A 16713-nucleotide genomic window follows, 5' to 3' on the forward strand; every position below is an offset into this window, starting at 1 on the left:
TAATATTATTTCCTCCTTTTCTTTGATGTAGGATCATGTGAGTATGGGGCATTCACTGGTCAGCAATGTTGTAAATAAGGACACTCAAAGCATAGAAAGACTAAGCTGCCACATCTTTCTGCAGTGGCGTTCCTCATAATACTGGCCACAAGGGGGTGTCTGTTTACTATACTATTACTTGTGGATTCAGATGAAGTCAACTGTTTTTTTACTTGGACGTGCAACAAGCAAACCAGTCTCTTATTTCCTATCCCCTATCCAAATATAGAACTGAAAAATGTGTAGGCTACAGTATATTGCATTTGACTGTTATACAAACACAGTAGATCTGAAAAAATCCTTAAAGTGCTCTTTTCAAGTATCTAATCTTGCTTTTAAATCATTAATGGACACGGGATTTCTGATTATATACGAATTGCATCATTAAACAACTGCTTTCTACAACGTTTCATTCATAATCTTTGCATTCTGTGTTGCGCTTTAGAAACAAGCTTGAACGTAATGACATCATCGATTGACGCATGAAAAAAACAGACCTAATTAATACAGTAGAGTAGACTACTGTAGATTGCTGTAGCGTCTACTGTCTCAAACAGAGGAAGAAGAACAGAAGTTACCGCACTGACAGTTTATAAAATTAAGTGGCCGATAGCAAAGATTAACCACTTCTTGATAATGATAAAATGTAAGAATGTATTTGTTTGAAAATCGACGATAGGTTACAGTTGTGTTTGCGCTTGAAATCCAACCTGGAGGGGCAGGAAATTAGCGGGTTTCATTTCGAGAAAGAAAACGGATTTACATAGTGCTCAGGCACTGAAACAGGACGACCATGGGAGCTTTACTGGGGGCCTTTTCTTTTGCAAGCTGGGTAAGTTATATACCGACATCAGGCCATTTATTATCGGTCTTTCTGCTTCTTAAGCTTATTTTGAATTTAATTTGCGTGGTTGATGATGACTAGACTGATGTCACAGCGAGTACCCCAAGCAACAGGTCAGATATGGTAGGCTACACTAGTGTGAATTATCAATCATCTACTTCCAGAGGAAATACAGCAGGAAACCTACATGTTGTAACGGTGAAGGCTATATTTGAGGTAGTTGAATAATAATTGAAGTTATTAATGTAGGCTACGGTGTCACGTAGACAATGTTTGTAGGTACCTTTTTATCGAGAAAGATACGTTTTTATAACTAAAGCTATAGCCTTGTATGATTATTATAGGATAACGTGTTTATAACTGTCAGTGGATAGAGTGGAGACAAATAACTACACTAAATATGAAAGGGTTAATCAAAGCACACTAGTCATCTGCTCTACACGTGATGAACTGGATTAATTTTGCTTCCATGCCAAATACGAAAACAAAAGGCCATATTTAAGCCTGTTAATTCACAGCAATGAAGGCACATAATATTGCTGAATCTTGTTCTTGTAAAACAAAAATGCTGTAAGTAATTTATGCAATGAGAGCAACAAAAAGAGGACAAAGTGTAATCTGCCCTCTTGTTGCCAGTGGGTGCGCCCCACAGATAAGATAGTGGTATTTTGAGTATGCCCCAGTTGATAAAAGAATGTCAAACGCTGTAGTAAGAACATGCGACCACTACGGTCAAGTCCACTAACCCACAAAGCCTTCATGTATGGGGACGACAGAGATACTCAGATGGAAACTACTAACTTTACTCAAATACCATTAAGGTATTACATTATATGGTTATCATACTCCGATTGAGATTTGTTTGCCTCCCAGACCAATCTGTGATTGGATGGAGGTCAGAGGCTGGCACACTGGTTGCCTCCTTAATCATGCGTTAACTAGGATAGGTGTCTTGACACGTGCCCATGGCCTGGCCTACACTAAGCCGACCTTGCCTGTCTACATGGAGTATTAACGTTTACCAATCTTCAAGCTCAGTCGAGTGCCTTAAAGGGACAATGCAAACGCAAGCTTGGAGTGTGTCAGAATAAATGTAACAGTATTGTTGTCTCATCAAACAAGTTAGATGACATCTGAGTCTAAATGGTCCTAGGAGACCGGACTACACTGCTATAGAAAGAGAGGATAATTATAATGGATCTGATTAAATGTTTTTCTGTTTTCAGAGGAGCTGACTGACACAGTTTGAGAATCGCATAACCTTTCATATTGTACACTTAAAAAAAAAGAAGAAGGAATTGTTACATAGTTTCCCGCTGGTGGCAATGTACAATGTCTATACACTTCAATTCACAACGTTGCTTGTTTTATTCTCTGCTCTCTTTTCCTTAGGTGCCATGTCTTTGTAGCAGTGCAACATGCCTGATGTGCAGATGCTGTCCCAACAGCAAGAACTCCACAGTGACGCGAGTCATCTATGCCTTCATTCTGTTGCTAGGGACCATTATAGCCTGCATCATGCTGTCACCGGGAGTTGATCAACAGCTGAAAAGGGTATGGACCAATCAATGGCTTCCCTCTGTGTGACAGAAGTTTGTTCAAAAAGACGGACCACCTTTGAATGAGAGATGTGTGTACTGTGAGATTTGCTTTGGTAGCAAGATTGAGTGGTGGGACCAGTAGCGGAGATAGCGTGGGTGCATGGGTGCGGCCGCCCCAGGGCCCTTTGCCAGTCAGGGGGCCCCCAAATGCAACCGATCTTGCGTCACTTTAAGAGAAAGGGGCCCTCTCTAAGCGACACAATGCAGATAATTAGCTGAAAGAAAGTAACTGCTGCTACTGATCTCACGCTACCACATTTTGTGAATCCAGCTCTTCTTATTAAACGTAACAGTCACTTAACTCATGGTTACAATGGTAAACCAGCACAATAATAACAATTACCTGGCAACAAAACGCTACATTCTAAGCAGACACATAAAAAAAGTTTTTCTGCATTTGTATTTCGAACAAACGGCAAATGCATATGCAACCCTTCTGTCTGCTTCTTTCTGAAATAGCTTTTTAGTTTTTTACAAAAATTAGACAATATTTATCCAGGGAGTACATTTAGACAGTGGCAGCGCCATAGATATAGCACTTATAAGCGAATAGTAAAAATAATTGAAATATATCAATCATGCGCATTAAAAAGAAAAGAACGAGATAGTAAGAGAAGTGTAGCATCGTGTGCTCCTCTCACATCGTACTTCTCATCATCTGATTGAGCACACTTGGCCTGTTCAGCACCATCGCTGTCAATCAGTCTGCGTGTCCACGACAGCGGAACGGGAGGCTCGTCGGTGTCCAATTCATTTTCAACGAAACCGGGCGTTGACGCTCGCGTAGGGCATTGTGGGAGCGTCAACGCCCGGTTTCATTGAAAATGAATTGGAAGCCAACGCGCCTCCCGTTCCGCTGTAGTGGACACGCAGGGTCAGCTGTCACTGTCTGTGGTGTTGAAACATTTTGACTTGACTGGCAAACTGTTTTCTTTGTTCGTCAATACAAACTTGTCAAAATAAATTCTTAAAATTATAACACATGCATTCATCAGATATTTTACAGGTTTTTTTTACGGTTTTAATTTTTAAATGACTTCGTAGCAGAGGGCCCTGTGATGAAGCCCCTGGGTGCTTTATGTTAAGATATGTTTTTATCTGCAATTTTATGTACTAGTGCACAGTGCCAGTGATGACGTCGGTGATTAAGATGTCAGTGAAACACACAAATACAGATTCCTATAGATAATGCATAGTGCTCGTGTTAAAATTGGTGGCGCACACAGACAGATTCCTGAAATCATAGGGCACAGTGCCCGCGATGATGGCGGTGACACACACATTCCTGGAATTATAGGTATATAGTGAAGTACCCATGATGCAGCTTGTGATGCCAGTTCTTCTCAGTTTTAGTACCTATATTTCTCAGATCACAATTAAAATTCTCTGTCATCCCTGAAATACTTGTTCAACCTCTACATGTTGTTGTGTTTCCGTTGTTTCTCCTTGTGTGACAGATCCCAGGGTTCTGTGAAGATGGAGCTGGCTCTTCCATCCCGGGTGTCCATGCCAACGTGAACTGTGAGATCTTTGTTGGCTACAAGGCTGTCTACCGAGTGTGCTTTGGTATGAGCATGTGCTTCCTGGCATTTGCTTTGACCATGATCCACGTTAAGAACACCAAGGACCCCCGTGCTGCCATCCACAACGGGTAAATATGAATGTAAAAAAGATCCTCTGCGGATAAAGGCTGGTGGAAGGGAAGGTTCTAGAAAGGTTAAATACAATAGTCTTAAATTAAATTCAGTACCTGGAAGTTAACACAAAAGATGGACTATGGATGAAAAGGAACCATTTTGCTGAGATGAGATTCCGGTATAATTCAGGAAATTACAGATGTTAGAGAGGTGTGCTGGGTTGCAACTTGGATCACGACACATTCAGTTTTCTGAAAGGGCCTTAACCTATTTTCCAATGTCACATTATATACCTGGAAAAATATACCTTTGTAATATCTTTCATTTAATTCCCACTAATTTACTTACATACAAACAGCAAATCTGTATTACTTATTAATCTTTATTTGAATGTATCATTTACTGATCCATAATCAGAACACATGAATGTTAAATGTTATGGTAAAAAGTACTTTGCCCACTGACAGAGAACTTCCTCCTTCTCTAAGGTTCTGGTTCTTCAAGATTGCTGCCATGGTGGCAGTGACCACTGGTGCCTTTTACATCCCAGAGGGGCCTTTCACCCGCAGTAAGAACTGTGTCTTCCTTTTTTCAAGCAGTAATGGTTTAGAATTTGACCAATCGCACTTGTGGTAATTGAGCATGCAGCTTCAATTATTTATAAGGTTATGTCTCACCATTTACAGAAATATTTGTCATTGTTGCCATATTATATGAAATCATATTTGAACTTATAACTATTTTTGTGCATTGTTTGCCTTGTGATGAAATGCATTGTTGACCTGAATGTTGAACCTGTGCTCTACTTGTGACTGTGGTTGCAGCGTGGTTCGTGGTGGGAACATGCGGGGCTTTTTGTTTCATCCTGATCCAGTTGGTTCTTCTGGTAGACTTTGCCCATTCTTGGAATGAGTCCTGGGTGGACAAAATGGAGAAAGGAAATGCCAAAGGCTGGTATGCAGGTAAGGAGAAATTATAAAATGTATTTAGAATTAGCTTACAATCTTTTTGTTGTCTTATTGTAGTTATTTTACAATATCCCAATATTTATTTTTTAGTGTGCATTTTCTACTGTTTAGTCAGACAATTTACTGCTGGTTGAGATTGGCTCCACAGACACGTTTTGAAACCTAATCCAATCTGATTCTGTCTTGGATATTCTAGCCTTACTGACTGTGACAATCCTAAACTACATCCTGTCCTTCATCGCCATCATCCTCTTCTTCGTCTTCTACACCCAGCCAGAGGGATGTCTCATCAACAAGTTCTTCATCAGCTTCAACATGCTCCTCTGCATCGTGGCTTCTGTTGTGTCTGTCCTGCCCAAAGTACAGGTCAGGCACACTGAACCATTCAGCTACATTACCTTTCTACTTATCAATTTGTTGAAGTGATAAGTGAACCGATTTAAATCAATATACTTAAAATGATATGTACTGTACAATCCCAATGTTGATGGAATTTCATACACTTGAAAGCTGGAGGCCTTTAGTTATAGTACTGTTGCTGATAACTAAATGATAACTGTGTGTGTAGGAGTCCCAGCCAAAGTCTGGTTTACTTCAGTCATCCATCATCACCTTGTACACCATGTATCTGACCTGGTCTGCTATGACCAACGAGCCTGGTGAGAGATTTGTTTTAAATAAAAACACCCATTTTATTGAGATGAAGCCATCTCTAATAACCATACAACTTTTGAAACAGGGAACTTGTAGTAGTAACAAACTAAACGTATTATACTGAATATGTCCCCCCACACACCTATCCCTTTTATTTTCCCTTATGGATGATGGCCTCGTCCGAACCACCCCCCTCAGACCGGGCATGCAACCCCAGCCTGCTGAGCATCTTCCAGCAGATCGCCGTCCCAACGCTGGCCCCTCTGGAGATCGAGAACCAGACGGCAGTGGTGATCATCGGCACGGAGGTGCCCACTCCGTCCTCGCCCTACCTGCAGTGGTGGGATGCCCAGAGCATCGTGGGCCTGGCCATCTTCATCCTCTGTATCCTCTACTCAAGGTATTATAGCATGGGAGTGACATAAGAAATGGAGGGATGGTTTGAACAAATGCACAAGCTCCTGCTTATGTGTGAGAAATGTAACCGCTAGCATGCAGAGGCTGTGTATTGAGGTTGATGCAAATTATGTTGCTTAAAAGGCCGTGTGTGATGCTATTTTGAGAACTTCAACCATAACTACCATAACCGGGAGTACAACGGCACTTAGGAATGATTGCCAGGACCTGATGTTAGTTTCCCCCAGGATCACAATGACTCTTATTGAGAGACTTGTTGCTCTTGTTGGTTTGTTGTAACTGTCTTACAATTATTGTATTTGCTGTGAAATATATTATTGTTGCTTACTTTTTCCACAGGTACACTCTTGCACTTTTGAGGTTCTTGCTGTTTAATTGTAACTTGTCTATAACTACATGCTCTTATTGTTCTTCCCTCTTGGACTTATTTGGTTTCAAAATGTATGCTTCATGTTTGGCTACCCGCAATGTTTGGGGTTATCTCGTTGTTATGATCAGTGACCTATGCACTTTTGTAAAACTCTCTCTTGGAAGTCGCTTTGGATGAAAAGTGTCTGCTAAATGCATAAATGTAAATGTAAACTAACCCTAACTAAAGTATAACTATAAGGCAGTACAACTGTCAGATCAGATAAAACCACTATTGCCTGGGGTTTTTACAAGCACTTCTGTAAGGTCCTTTTTCTCTTCCTGGGCAGTATCCGCTCCTCCAACACCAGCCAGGTGAATAAGCTGACCATGGCCTCTAAAGATGCCATCATCCTGGCCGAGAGCAATGCCGGCACTCCGGACGAGTCAGAGGGTGGGGTGGTCAGTGGGCCCAGGCGTGTGGAGGACAACGAGAGAGACGTGGTCCAGTACAGCTACTCTTTCTTCCACTTCATGCTCTTCCTGGCCTCCCTCTACATCATGATGACTCTTACCAACTGGTACAGGTCAGTAGACGTCTCCAACTGCAACAAACATTGCTCATAATATGAGATTACATATGAGAGTAGAACAATTCTTTTTACGGAAATGCTTTCCTCAGTTCATGTCAAGAAATTGTAGACAGCACTGCTAAAAGTATAATAAGCTACTCTACTCTATTACATGGGGAAGTCTGTACGTCACTATACACAGGGAGGATTACAAATTGTTGATTGTTTTTATTAGCCCTGACGCAGACTACAACGCCATGACCAGCAAATGGCCAGCCGTGTGGGTGAAGATCACCTCCAGCTGGGTGTGTTTGTCCCTCTATGTGTGGACCCTGGTCGTCCCCATGATTCTCACAAATCGGGATTTCAGTTGAACACGCTCCAGCTTCTCTCTTCCTTTTTTCTCCCTTTTCAGGCAAACTTTTGTCATGTATTATGTGATTTCTGTCAAAACATACAGTACACTACACCATATAATCTATAAATATGTTTTCAATTAAGTTAGCCTTCACTTTTAGGAGGGTTAATTCCATTAGACTGATGCACACTTAGATTTGGACAACACCACTAAATCATTTGTTCTGTGTATTAAAAGTGCCATAAAGCCTGAACTTGATACCAAATGTTTGTTAGATGCATTATGGGAAATGTAGACCCAACAAGGAGAGATTGATTTGAATTGCCATACATAGGGGGACCAATTACAGTGGATTGGATGCTATGCTAAATAGCACTTAACCAACTTGCACGTCACAATCACTGCTTGATATGTGGTGTTGTATTGGACCATGTAGTTTACACTGTGCAGGCCTAAAAGTGTTCATTTAATAGCGTTTGTTTTCTGGAAATAGCACGTATTTAAGTTTTTTTTGTATTACGCTTACTTAATTGTTGCTATTAGCTTTGTAATTGAGTGATTTTTTTTTTTCTTTGGATTGTGGTTATGACCATAGTGTGCTGCTAAGCCTACATTGCCTTACATATGTTTATGAATCTTTGAACAAAGCTATATATGGGTACAGCAATTAGAGTTTTCAAAAGTTTTTGAATGGATATACACTTCACTTAAAATGTGTGTGCTTCTGCAAAACATTTGTGTACTCTTGTCCTAAATGTTATTTAATGTTTATGAGTGGATCGGAAGACTAATGTCCTGCTTACTGAAGGAACAGAATCATATTTTACTTTCTTATAATACAACTGCGGGCTATGACTTTCTAAAATTGCTAAACCGATTAACAGTCGTCAAGTCAAAAACATTTTGTTAGCTTGACACTTAAATGCACAATAAAATAAATAATAAAATACTACTTGATATTAGCACTTTGAAGTATTATAAAATTTCTTAATTGTCAAATTTATGATAAAACAGGTATGTTGTAGGACATAATTTAAGCATGACATGGCTTACAGTTTACGTATTATTATTATTTTTATCAATTTGAGACCAAAACAACCTATTAAGCCATTAAATACTGTAATTGTGATGTGGGTGTCAACAGTGCTTCAATCCGTTGAACTGTTCAGGATGTGTGAAGAAATAAAGAACAAGTTTTGCAACAGTTCAATGCCATCTAAATTATGATTCCACAATCTAGCTGTGATAGTGTCTGGCCTATAGCAAAGCTATAAAGGTCTACCTCCAAGGAACACAAGCATAAAAAATGTCAAAAAAGGTGTACACAATAAGAAAAAAAAGGATGTTCCTACACCACATGCTGTATTAATACTCAAATTTGAATCGATTCCGTTGTAGATCTTGAGTTTTTTATAACGGTATTGTTTTTATCTGTAGCAGTTGGAATCTACTGGAAGAAATGTAATAGAAAGCACCCTGTAGGCTATGATGAGAGCATGCAAGCAATAAAAACATGACCTTCCCATCACCCATGCGTGATCTGCCCTGTTGCACCTATTGCCCGAGAGCCATGTAAAGAGTGCTCAGCTGTGCCCATAAAGCCTAGATTTCACCAACCACAATAAACTAACCTTGATAAAAGCTTTGCTACAAATTCTAAACATACATAACTAATGTCTCATACACAAAAACTAAATACACTTTGTAAATGTCAAATAAAACTAATGGTTTGAGATCATTCGACAGTTTTCACACACAAAGTTCACTTTTTAGCGGCATAAGTGGATTATATCACCGTAAAATCATTGGAACTTAATTGTGTAAATTTGTCGATGAATAAATTAAATCAACAAGCTGAATGAAATAATCAGCACTATTTTTTCTTACCATGTTGTGTCATTAGGTTACCCATTTGGAAACACAGCTAAATCTGATTCTGATCAACAGAACCAAATAATTTATTACAAAAAGGTATTTGCAGACAGCAGTGGTTACTTTTTTCACATTACATTTTCAACCACATCTCACTCTGTCAAGCAAGTGTTTTTTAATCAATTTAGTTAATTTCAACCAACCATTGACCTCTTCCTCCCTCTCAACCTAACTTCGTCAAGCTTTTTAATGACTGCTAAGGATTTCTTGGATGAGGCTGCATAGCTCTTCAGCAGCTTCTCAAACATGGCTTCTGTGTTGGGGTGGGTGCTCAGAAAGGCTTTCTCCAGCACATACATGTCTACTCCTTTATCCTCAGGTAAGGCAGAGATGTAGCTCAATCCAAAGTCGATAAGAACCAGATCAATTTCCCCGCTCTCTGCACTGGACTTCAGTAGCATATTGGATGTAGTAAGATCTCCGTGGACTACGTCCTCGTCATGCATCCTTGCCAGGATCTGACCCATCTTCTGGGCAAGTTGGCCCAGATGTGCTTCCCGGTTTTCCCGGGCAAGGTGGATGGCAGCAATGTGGTCTCTGACGGTGATGGAACCCACTATGTCCTCAAGGAAGATGCAGTGGGAGGCATAGTCCACGAAGTAAACCACTGGTGCCAATATGCCTGAAGTGAGACAAAATCGGCTGGTTTAACTAGTATTTGAGCGCACGCCTAACACATTTTAAGGCTGATTCACTTCTGGTATGGAAAGAAAATATTAGTTTCTGGCGAAGTCAATGTCAGAGCATAAAGTATTGCTTCATTACAAGGACGTTTTGTCAGCTACATACCTGCTTTTCTGCAACGGAGTATTGAGCGTACCTCTTGAACAGTTCTGCGGTGTGTGAGCTTTTCGTCTAAAATAGGATGCCTGTACAATTTCGGGAACCTTTCTTTCACAATAGTCGGTTTGCCCAAAAATGTTCTCCGGTATATACGAGCTTCGGCTCCTTGCTTCACCAATTCTCCTTTCTGAGGCAATTCCATGCTCATTTGAAGTGCCATGCTTCTGTTTTTAATTCCTTTCTGGGATTCTTGTTCTTTCCCTTTATAATGGCAGATATTGAGGTGCATTACCGCCACCTACTGTTCGGGAGTGTGCACCTGGAAACCTACGTTCAGCATCAAACCCCCAAAATCTAAACAATAAATACATAACTAGAGAAGGTACCATTTCTGGGGAAATTGTAGGGTGTGCTTGCTTGCGGTTGCAGATGGGTCCGTGGCCGATCAAGCGCTGTTTGCTTACTTTACTTTATTTATAATTCAACTTAGTCTTTCCGTTAGTAGAGATGCGGACTAAAACCCTTTCTTCAACAAATGTTTTATTCAATTAAACAGTTTGGTCTGGATTTGAGCGTTGGCGAAACTGAGGTGTCAGAATAATTACAAAACACGTGTCAAAGTTGTCGTATGTGAGTCTGGCCAATAATGAAATAGCTGTGTCGTCATTAGAACCCCTGCTGTTGCTCTTGAGAAAATGCGCTCGGCTACACAGCCGGCAGTTCTCGAATCGATCTCACGGTACTTTGATGGCTACGTCACTGTGACCTAGCCCCGGCGCCGTCTCAAGTCGGACAAAAAGTCTAACCAGAATTCACTGTTTCAAGTCAGCCGCCTGCAGCCGGCTGCAGCGCTGCATGAAGTCAGTCCATGTCGGCGAACAGTGTAATTGTTAATTGATAATTTAATTGATAATTAAATGTTAGTGTGATAATAAATGTCCATTTCAATTCATACAAACTGTCATGATGCATTATTTGAATGCAGGAATTTTTCTTTTGAAATAGTATCTGCTGGTTTACATGCATACAAGAGAATGATAAATGTTTGCAGTGGACGTATTCAGGCCAGGGAATTGGCTATAAAATCTTGAGCCAACTAATTTTACTGAACGAGATTCAAAGAACCGAGTCAGTAAAATGATCCGAACTCCCCATCACTACTGTGCACTAGTATAGCCAATTTTACTTAGAACCAAACCCACTAGGGCTAGGCACTGATCCTAGTGGTCGGGAGCTCTTCCATTGTGAATGACTTAAAATGCTACATTTTTGTTAATGCTGCACTATGGGTTATTGTTGTTCTGTTGTGGATTAATGCTTTGGTCACTCAGTGGTGTGTAGGCCTATATTGTACATGTAGAAATATATCTCTTTTTTGTTGTGAATGGGTAAGTGTATTTATGTTGTCAGATTTCTTTTGATTAATGTCATTGTGGAGAGCACTTCACAGCAGAAAAGCATGTTGTCTCTCATTTAGCAAAATACTACTGGACAGTGTCACATTCTAGTATTGTTAATGGCATTTCGCAGGGACTCTCGCTCCATAACTGTCTCGATTGACTGACTCCACATAATATAGAAGTTTACAATTTTCTCATTCTCCTGAAAACCATAGACAGACCACGTGAATGAAAACAGTCAGAGGAATTATTTTTAAATGGTCCACGTGTTTGGAAAGTTTGGCATGTTGTTGGGAAAGTTGTCGGCCCCTGGCGTCAAACTTGGAAAAGCAGCGTCTAAGAAGTGTTCTGCAATTTGAGACTCCTGTTTTGCCACGTAGCTTGAACTTCTCGATGGGAAGATGCATCTTGTGCCCCGACATTTCTTTAACATTCCAAAATGTTCATTGTGGTAAGTTAATTGACCTCAGTTGTGCAAGCGTGCATAGCTAGTCGCACTATATACTATCAGTCGTTTAACGGAATACTAACTAGGCTACAAAGCAATAAAATGTTAACGGCTGATACCGTACTTTTTATTTTTCGTACAAAATAAAAGCTTATCGACTGTTTGTAAAAGTGTCATGCATGCAACTTTGAATTATGTTTGTAGCCTATTGGGTTGTGTAACAATTTCTACTCTAAAATGAAGATGGAATCGTTTAAATGGTTGTCATCTCTCGATGTAGGCTGGACACATCGTTAATGTGTAAGGGATATTGATGGATGTTTCTGGTATTCAGGGTGCAACAGGCTACAATTGTTAGGCTAACAATAGGCAGGCTTGGGCTTAGAGCCTATTTGTTAAAGTGCATTGTAGGCCTACAGACACAAGCATTTTCAGTCTGCCTACGTAGGTTAGCATACTCCTATGGCAATATAAGCTAATTCAAGTTGACTCCGCACAATATGTAGGCCCCGGCCACAGTGGAGCCTAGTAAGAATTGATGCAGTAGGCCTACGCGTTAAATTCCCCGATGTTATCCTCTCCTCTATGCATTGGATAGCATATGACCTGCCTATGTGACATGCTCTTAACCATGTGAACGTCTTAACCCTTTATCACATTCAAGTTGAGAAATGATTGAATCAATTAAACAGGACACGTTGTTGAGGCAAAGTGCCCTTCAATAAAATTATGTGCAACAACAAGGGGGTTGTCATGACTACAGAGCTGGATTGGCTCTTGTGTGCTCCCTTCTGTCGCGAGCCACAGGACACCTGTGCAAGGCGCAAACGCTTCTTATTTTGTAACTCTCAAATTAGATTCATGTTACTTTTTTTTCTTATTTTTTATGGTTGATTACATTTTGGAAACCATTTGCAGAGCCTACGTGAAATTTCAATCGCAAGGTGCAGATGTGTGGAAAGGGAAATGAATAATGGGTAAGTAGCCTATATAACGATTTTGTTTAAAAGTAGCCTAATTCTATGTAAGTACTAAATTGTTTTAATTAAGTTAATATTTTTATTAGGCCCTATGTTGATAAAGATCAGCACTCAACTGTGAATATTTAGAATGAAAGATAACGACTGCATTCTGCTTATCATCATCAACCATGTTGTTGTCTGTCTGGAAAATCTGTGAAAATGAAATATTCAAGTTTGTCAATAAGAGAAAATATTCAAATGTATTGTTACCACAAAAATATTGTCAAATGTGAAGTTACAAGCTCGCAATTTTGTATTCCTAGCTCGCTGGGCCATTGTATTACAACTTTGCAAATCGTTTCTCGCAAAGAGCAAAATTCAGTTCTAGTTCGAGTCCAGTCCTAGACGCATAAAACCTTGACCAGAGAATGACAGAGCTTCCTTAGCTTGTGTCAATGACAGGCATGGAATTATTCCAGATTGATTTACATATCTGGTAACATATTTTGCACAAGAAAGACACACACACCTGGATCTGAGATACACTGTTCTGCTGTTAGATTTCAGTGAAAACATGCTTCCCTTTACTGATATAGATGATGGTTTTGAACAGTATAATTGATTTGATTAAAGCACACACGTATCTTAATTTTGAATGTAAAATTATTAATAACAATTAAGCCCCTCTATGTAAAACATTATGTTCTTTAATTTTATGAACCATTATTTCTTGAAAGTTGGCAATGGCTTTACAACAAAACTGCTACTCACACACTAATTTTCTCTCTAGGTTGTTCTATCCTGGTCCTCTCCAGTGTAGTATCCATACTGGGTGGCCTAGTGTTTGGCTATGAACTGGGTATTATCTCAGGGGCTCTGCTTCAGCTCCAGACAGAGTTCAGGCTCACCTGCTTCCAACAGGAGGCTGTGGTCAGTGCCCTCCTGGTGGGTGCCTTGCTGGCCTCCCTGGTGGGTGGTTGTCTTATTGACCGCCATGGACGCAAGAACTCGATTCTCTTCAGCAACGTCCTGATCCTGGGTGGAAGCCTGGTCCTGCTCTGCAGCTCCTTCCTAGCATTGGTGGTCGGCCGGATGACCGTTGGCTTCGCCATGTGCATCTCCTCCATGTCCTGCTGTATCTTTGTGTCAGAGATGGTTTCCCCCAAACACAGGGGCTTGCTGGTGACCCTTTACGAAGCTGGCATCACTGTGGGCATCCTGGCAGCTTATGGAATGAATTATATCCTGGCTGACACCAAGGAAGGGTGGAAATATATGTTTGGTTTAGCCATCCCACCCACTCTGGGTCAGTTAGTCTCCCTTGGGTTTCTTCCGTGCAGTGCAAGAGCCTCTGTGAGCCGAAGAGCAGGAAGGCACAGTGAAAGAAGCCTTATTAAATCTATTGAAAATCCTGAAGAAAGGGAAATGGACATCATGTCCAACAGACTTGATCATGCCACAAAATACAGTACACTAGGCCTTTTTCAGCGTAAGGACAATATGAGGAGCAGGACTATTATTGGGCTGGGCTTGGTCCTCTTCCAGCAGTTCACAGGTCAGCCCAACGTCCTTCTCTACGCCTCCACTATCTTTCATTCGGTAGGGTTCCAGAGTGACTCCTCGGCCATTCTGGCGTCTGTGGGGCTGGGGGTGGTGAAGGTCATCGCCACGTTAGTGTCCATGGTGTTTGCTGACAGGGTGGGCCGAAGGCCTCTCCTTATCGGCGGGTGTGCAGTGATGGCGGTGTGCTTAATGACCATCGGACTTTTGAGCGGACGTTCTGTGCTGAGCGCAAAGAGACTCTGTAGCACTGGGGACATCAACAGCACTGATAATCAGCCAGTGTTGGACATTTCCATTGGTAGTTCTCTTAGACACCTGAATACGACAAATACCAGGGAGGTTAACTATGACTTGCGTGACATTTTCCCAAGCTCTTCGATTCCAGAACCATCTCAAGATGTTCATGATGGATGGGTTAACTGGATTGTCTTAATCTGCCTAATGGCAGTGGTTATTGCCTATTCAGTTGGATTTGGACCAAGTAAGTATCTTTCTAGTTCAGGAAAACATATCTTTATAAACATTTTTCCCAATAATTCTAAAAAATCTTAAACTCCCCAAAAAAGACAGATAAGAATGCATGTTAACTCCTGCCTATGTTGACAGTTTTGATGATTTCTTGCACATGCACCTTGGTGTGCATTTATCAAAATAAATTTGGAATGCTCTTGGATAACATTTCTGAAATTGATAGTATAACTTGAAATTATTTTACAAATCTGTCTTCACTCACTTTCTCTGGCCCTTAATATACCTCCTATAATAATAATCCTACATTTTGCTTGCATTGAACAGTGACGTGGCTCATTCTGAGTGAAATATTCCCTTCTGGTGTTAGAGGGAGGGCGTTTGCATTCACCAACTGTTTCAACTGGGCTGCCAACCTACTGGTTACTTTCTCTTTCTTGAATGTCATTGGTAAGTCTAAGGCCGAATCCCAATACTACCCCTTACCCTTAAGTTTTGTGCGTTCACGTGAGAGCAAGTGGTGTCACAAAACTCTTTGAGCTAGGGGTAGGGCTAAGACAAAAGGGTATACACCCCTTAAAACCAAGTGAAAACGGGAGCTTACTTGAAACCTAGGGGTACGTGAATCCTGCGCGACCGGCAACAATGGCATCCAGAGTCCGATAAATGTAATATTTTCGCCTTACATAATTGATTTAAAAATTACGACAGTCTTGTTTTGTGCTATACACAGTCCTGTACACATATATTTGCAACCATGTTTTTAATTGAAACGTTTTGTAGCCTATTTTATGTTTTAGTAACATTGTATCTTGCACAGCATAAGTTTAAAGTAGAAGTTGGCTTTTAGTAGTAAAAGCCAAAAAGTTATTAACTGTACAACAGTTTATTGAATAAACTGTGAAAAATTTAATTTTTAGGGAAAAGTTAAAATATCTTAACATTTGTATCATTAGCAATGTCTCAATGATCTTGGGATATTTTTTTTTCCAAGGCTCTAATCGGGTTAACCATTTTTATGGTCTTCAAACCGATTGAACAATTAGAGGAAAACAAACGGAAGGTTATCAAGATGTAAAGTCAAGTGTTTGTTCACAGATGTGATTGGTCTGTCTGGAACGTTCCTTCTCTACGGACTGATTGGAGTGGCAGCTGTGGTGTTCTTCTACTTCCTGCTACCAGAAACCAAGGGGAAGTCTTTGGAGGAGATAGACAAGGAGCTCCGTCTGAAAAGGTAACAGGTGGTAACCAATGTAACAAGTTGGTAACCAACTTAAAATAGGTTTTGATCAAAGTTGATCTTTCAAACTGTGAGCTCAGCGGGATCTCTTACTTGTTTTTCGCAGGGTGCAGAAGAGGGCCAAGTGCTGCAGCATCATTAGTTGGAGAGTCACTTCCCCAGATTACCAAAGAGTGCAGGTAGTTAGCTCAGCAACCTAATTCAGTAAGTGGATTATACAAAGCCCATGATCATCATGAAATACTATTTTATCTGAAACCAGGCATGATTGCCAATTTTGTCAGGTTACTCTGCCAGGAAACCATTGTTAACCATTGTGAATTTGTTGCACTGGTGTTCTATATTTATTTGGTGAGTCAATATTTCAGTTTGTAAAAGTACAATTAGTTTGTCATTAATAAAGAAACTTTTTTTTAAAGTCATGTTGCAAATTACTTTCAATCTGAATTTGTAGGATACTATAATATTATATTCCTAAT

General features: G+C 40.4%; 3 protein-coding genes across 3 annotated transcripts; 2 read left to right on the forward strand and 1 right to left on the reverse strand.

The window, feature by feature from the left end:
- The first annotated feature begins 607 nt into the window (after positions 1 to 607).
- si:ch73-267c23.10 (serine incorporator 3) lies at positions 608 to 8648 on the forward strand. Its single transcript, XM_067240612.1, has 10 exons — positions 608 to 871; positions 2276 to 2437; positions 3942 to 4135; positions 4610 to 4689; positions 4946 to 5083; positions 5286 to 5455; positions 5658 to 5748; positions 5942 to 6143; positions 6859 to 7095; positions 7316 to 8648. The coding sequence occupies exons 1-10, from the start codon at positions 833 to 835 to the stop codon at positions 7452 to 7454; spliced, it is 1452 nt and encodes a 483-aa protein (XP_067096713.1). The 5' UTR covers positions 608 to 832; the 3' UTR covers positions 7455 to 8648.
- Positions 8649 to 9380: 732 nt separating this feature from the next.
- tp53rk (TP53 regulating kinase) lies at positions 9381 to 10442 on the reverse strand. Its single transcript, XM_067240624.1, has 2 exons — positions 10160 to 10442; positions 9381 to 9992 (listed from the first exon to the last, which is right to left on the reverse strand). Exons 1-2 carry the CDS (start codon positions 10440 to 10442, stop codon positions 9505 to 9507), a joined length of 771 nt encoding a protein of 256 aa, XP_067096725.1. The 3' UTR covers positions 9381 to 9504.
- A 1495-nt stretch (positions 10443 to 11937) lies between these two features.
- slc2a10 (solute carrier family 2 member 10) lies at positions 11938 to 16631 on the forward strand. The gene is made up of 6 exons (XM_067233118.1): positions 11938 to 12004; positions 12920 to 12978; positions 13754 to 15007; positions 15322 to 15444; positions 16093 to 16228; positions 16341 to 16631. Exons 2-6 carry the CDS (start codon positions 12975 to 12977, stop codon positions 16432 to 16434), a joined length of 1611 nt encoding a protein of 536 aa, XP_067089219.1. The 5' UTR covers positions 11938 to 12004; positions 12920 to 12974; the 3' UTR covers positions 16435 to 16631.
- Positions 16632 to 16713: the final 82 nt, after the last annotated feature.

The sequence above is a fragment of the Osmerus mordax genome, chromosome 1, assembly GCF_038355195.1.
Source record: "Osmerus mordax isolate fOsmMor3 chromosome 1, fOsmMor3.pri, whole genome shotgun sequence".
Taxonomy (NCBI): domain Eukaryota; kingdom Metazoa; phylum Chordata; class Actinopteri; order Osmeriformes; family Osmeridae; genus Osmerus; species Osmerus mordax.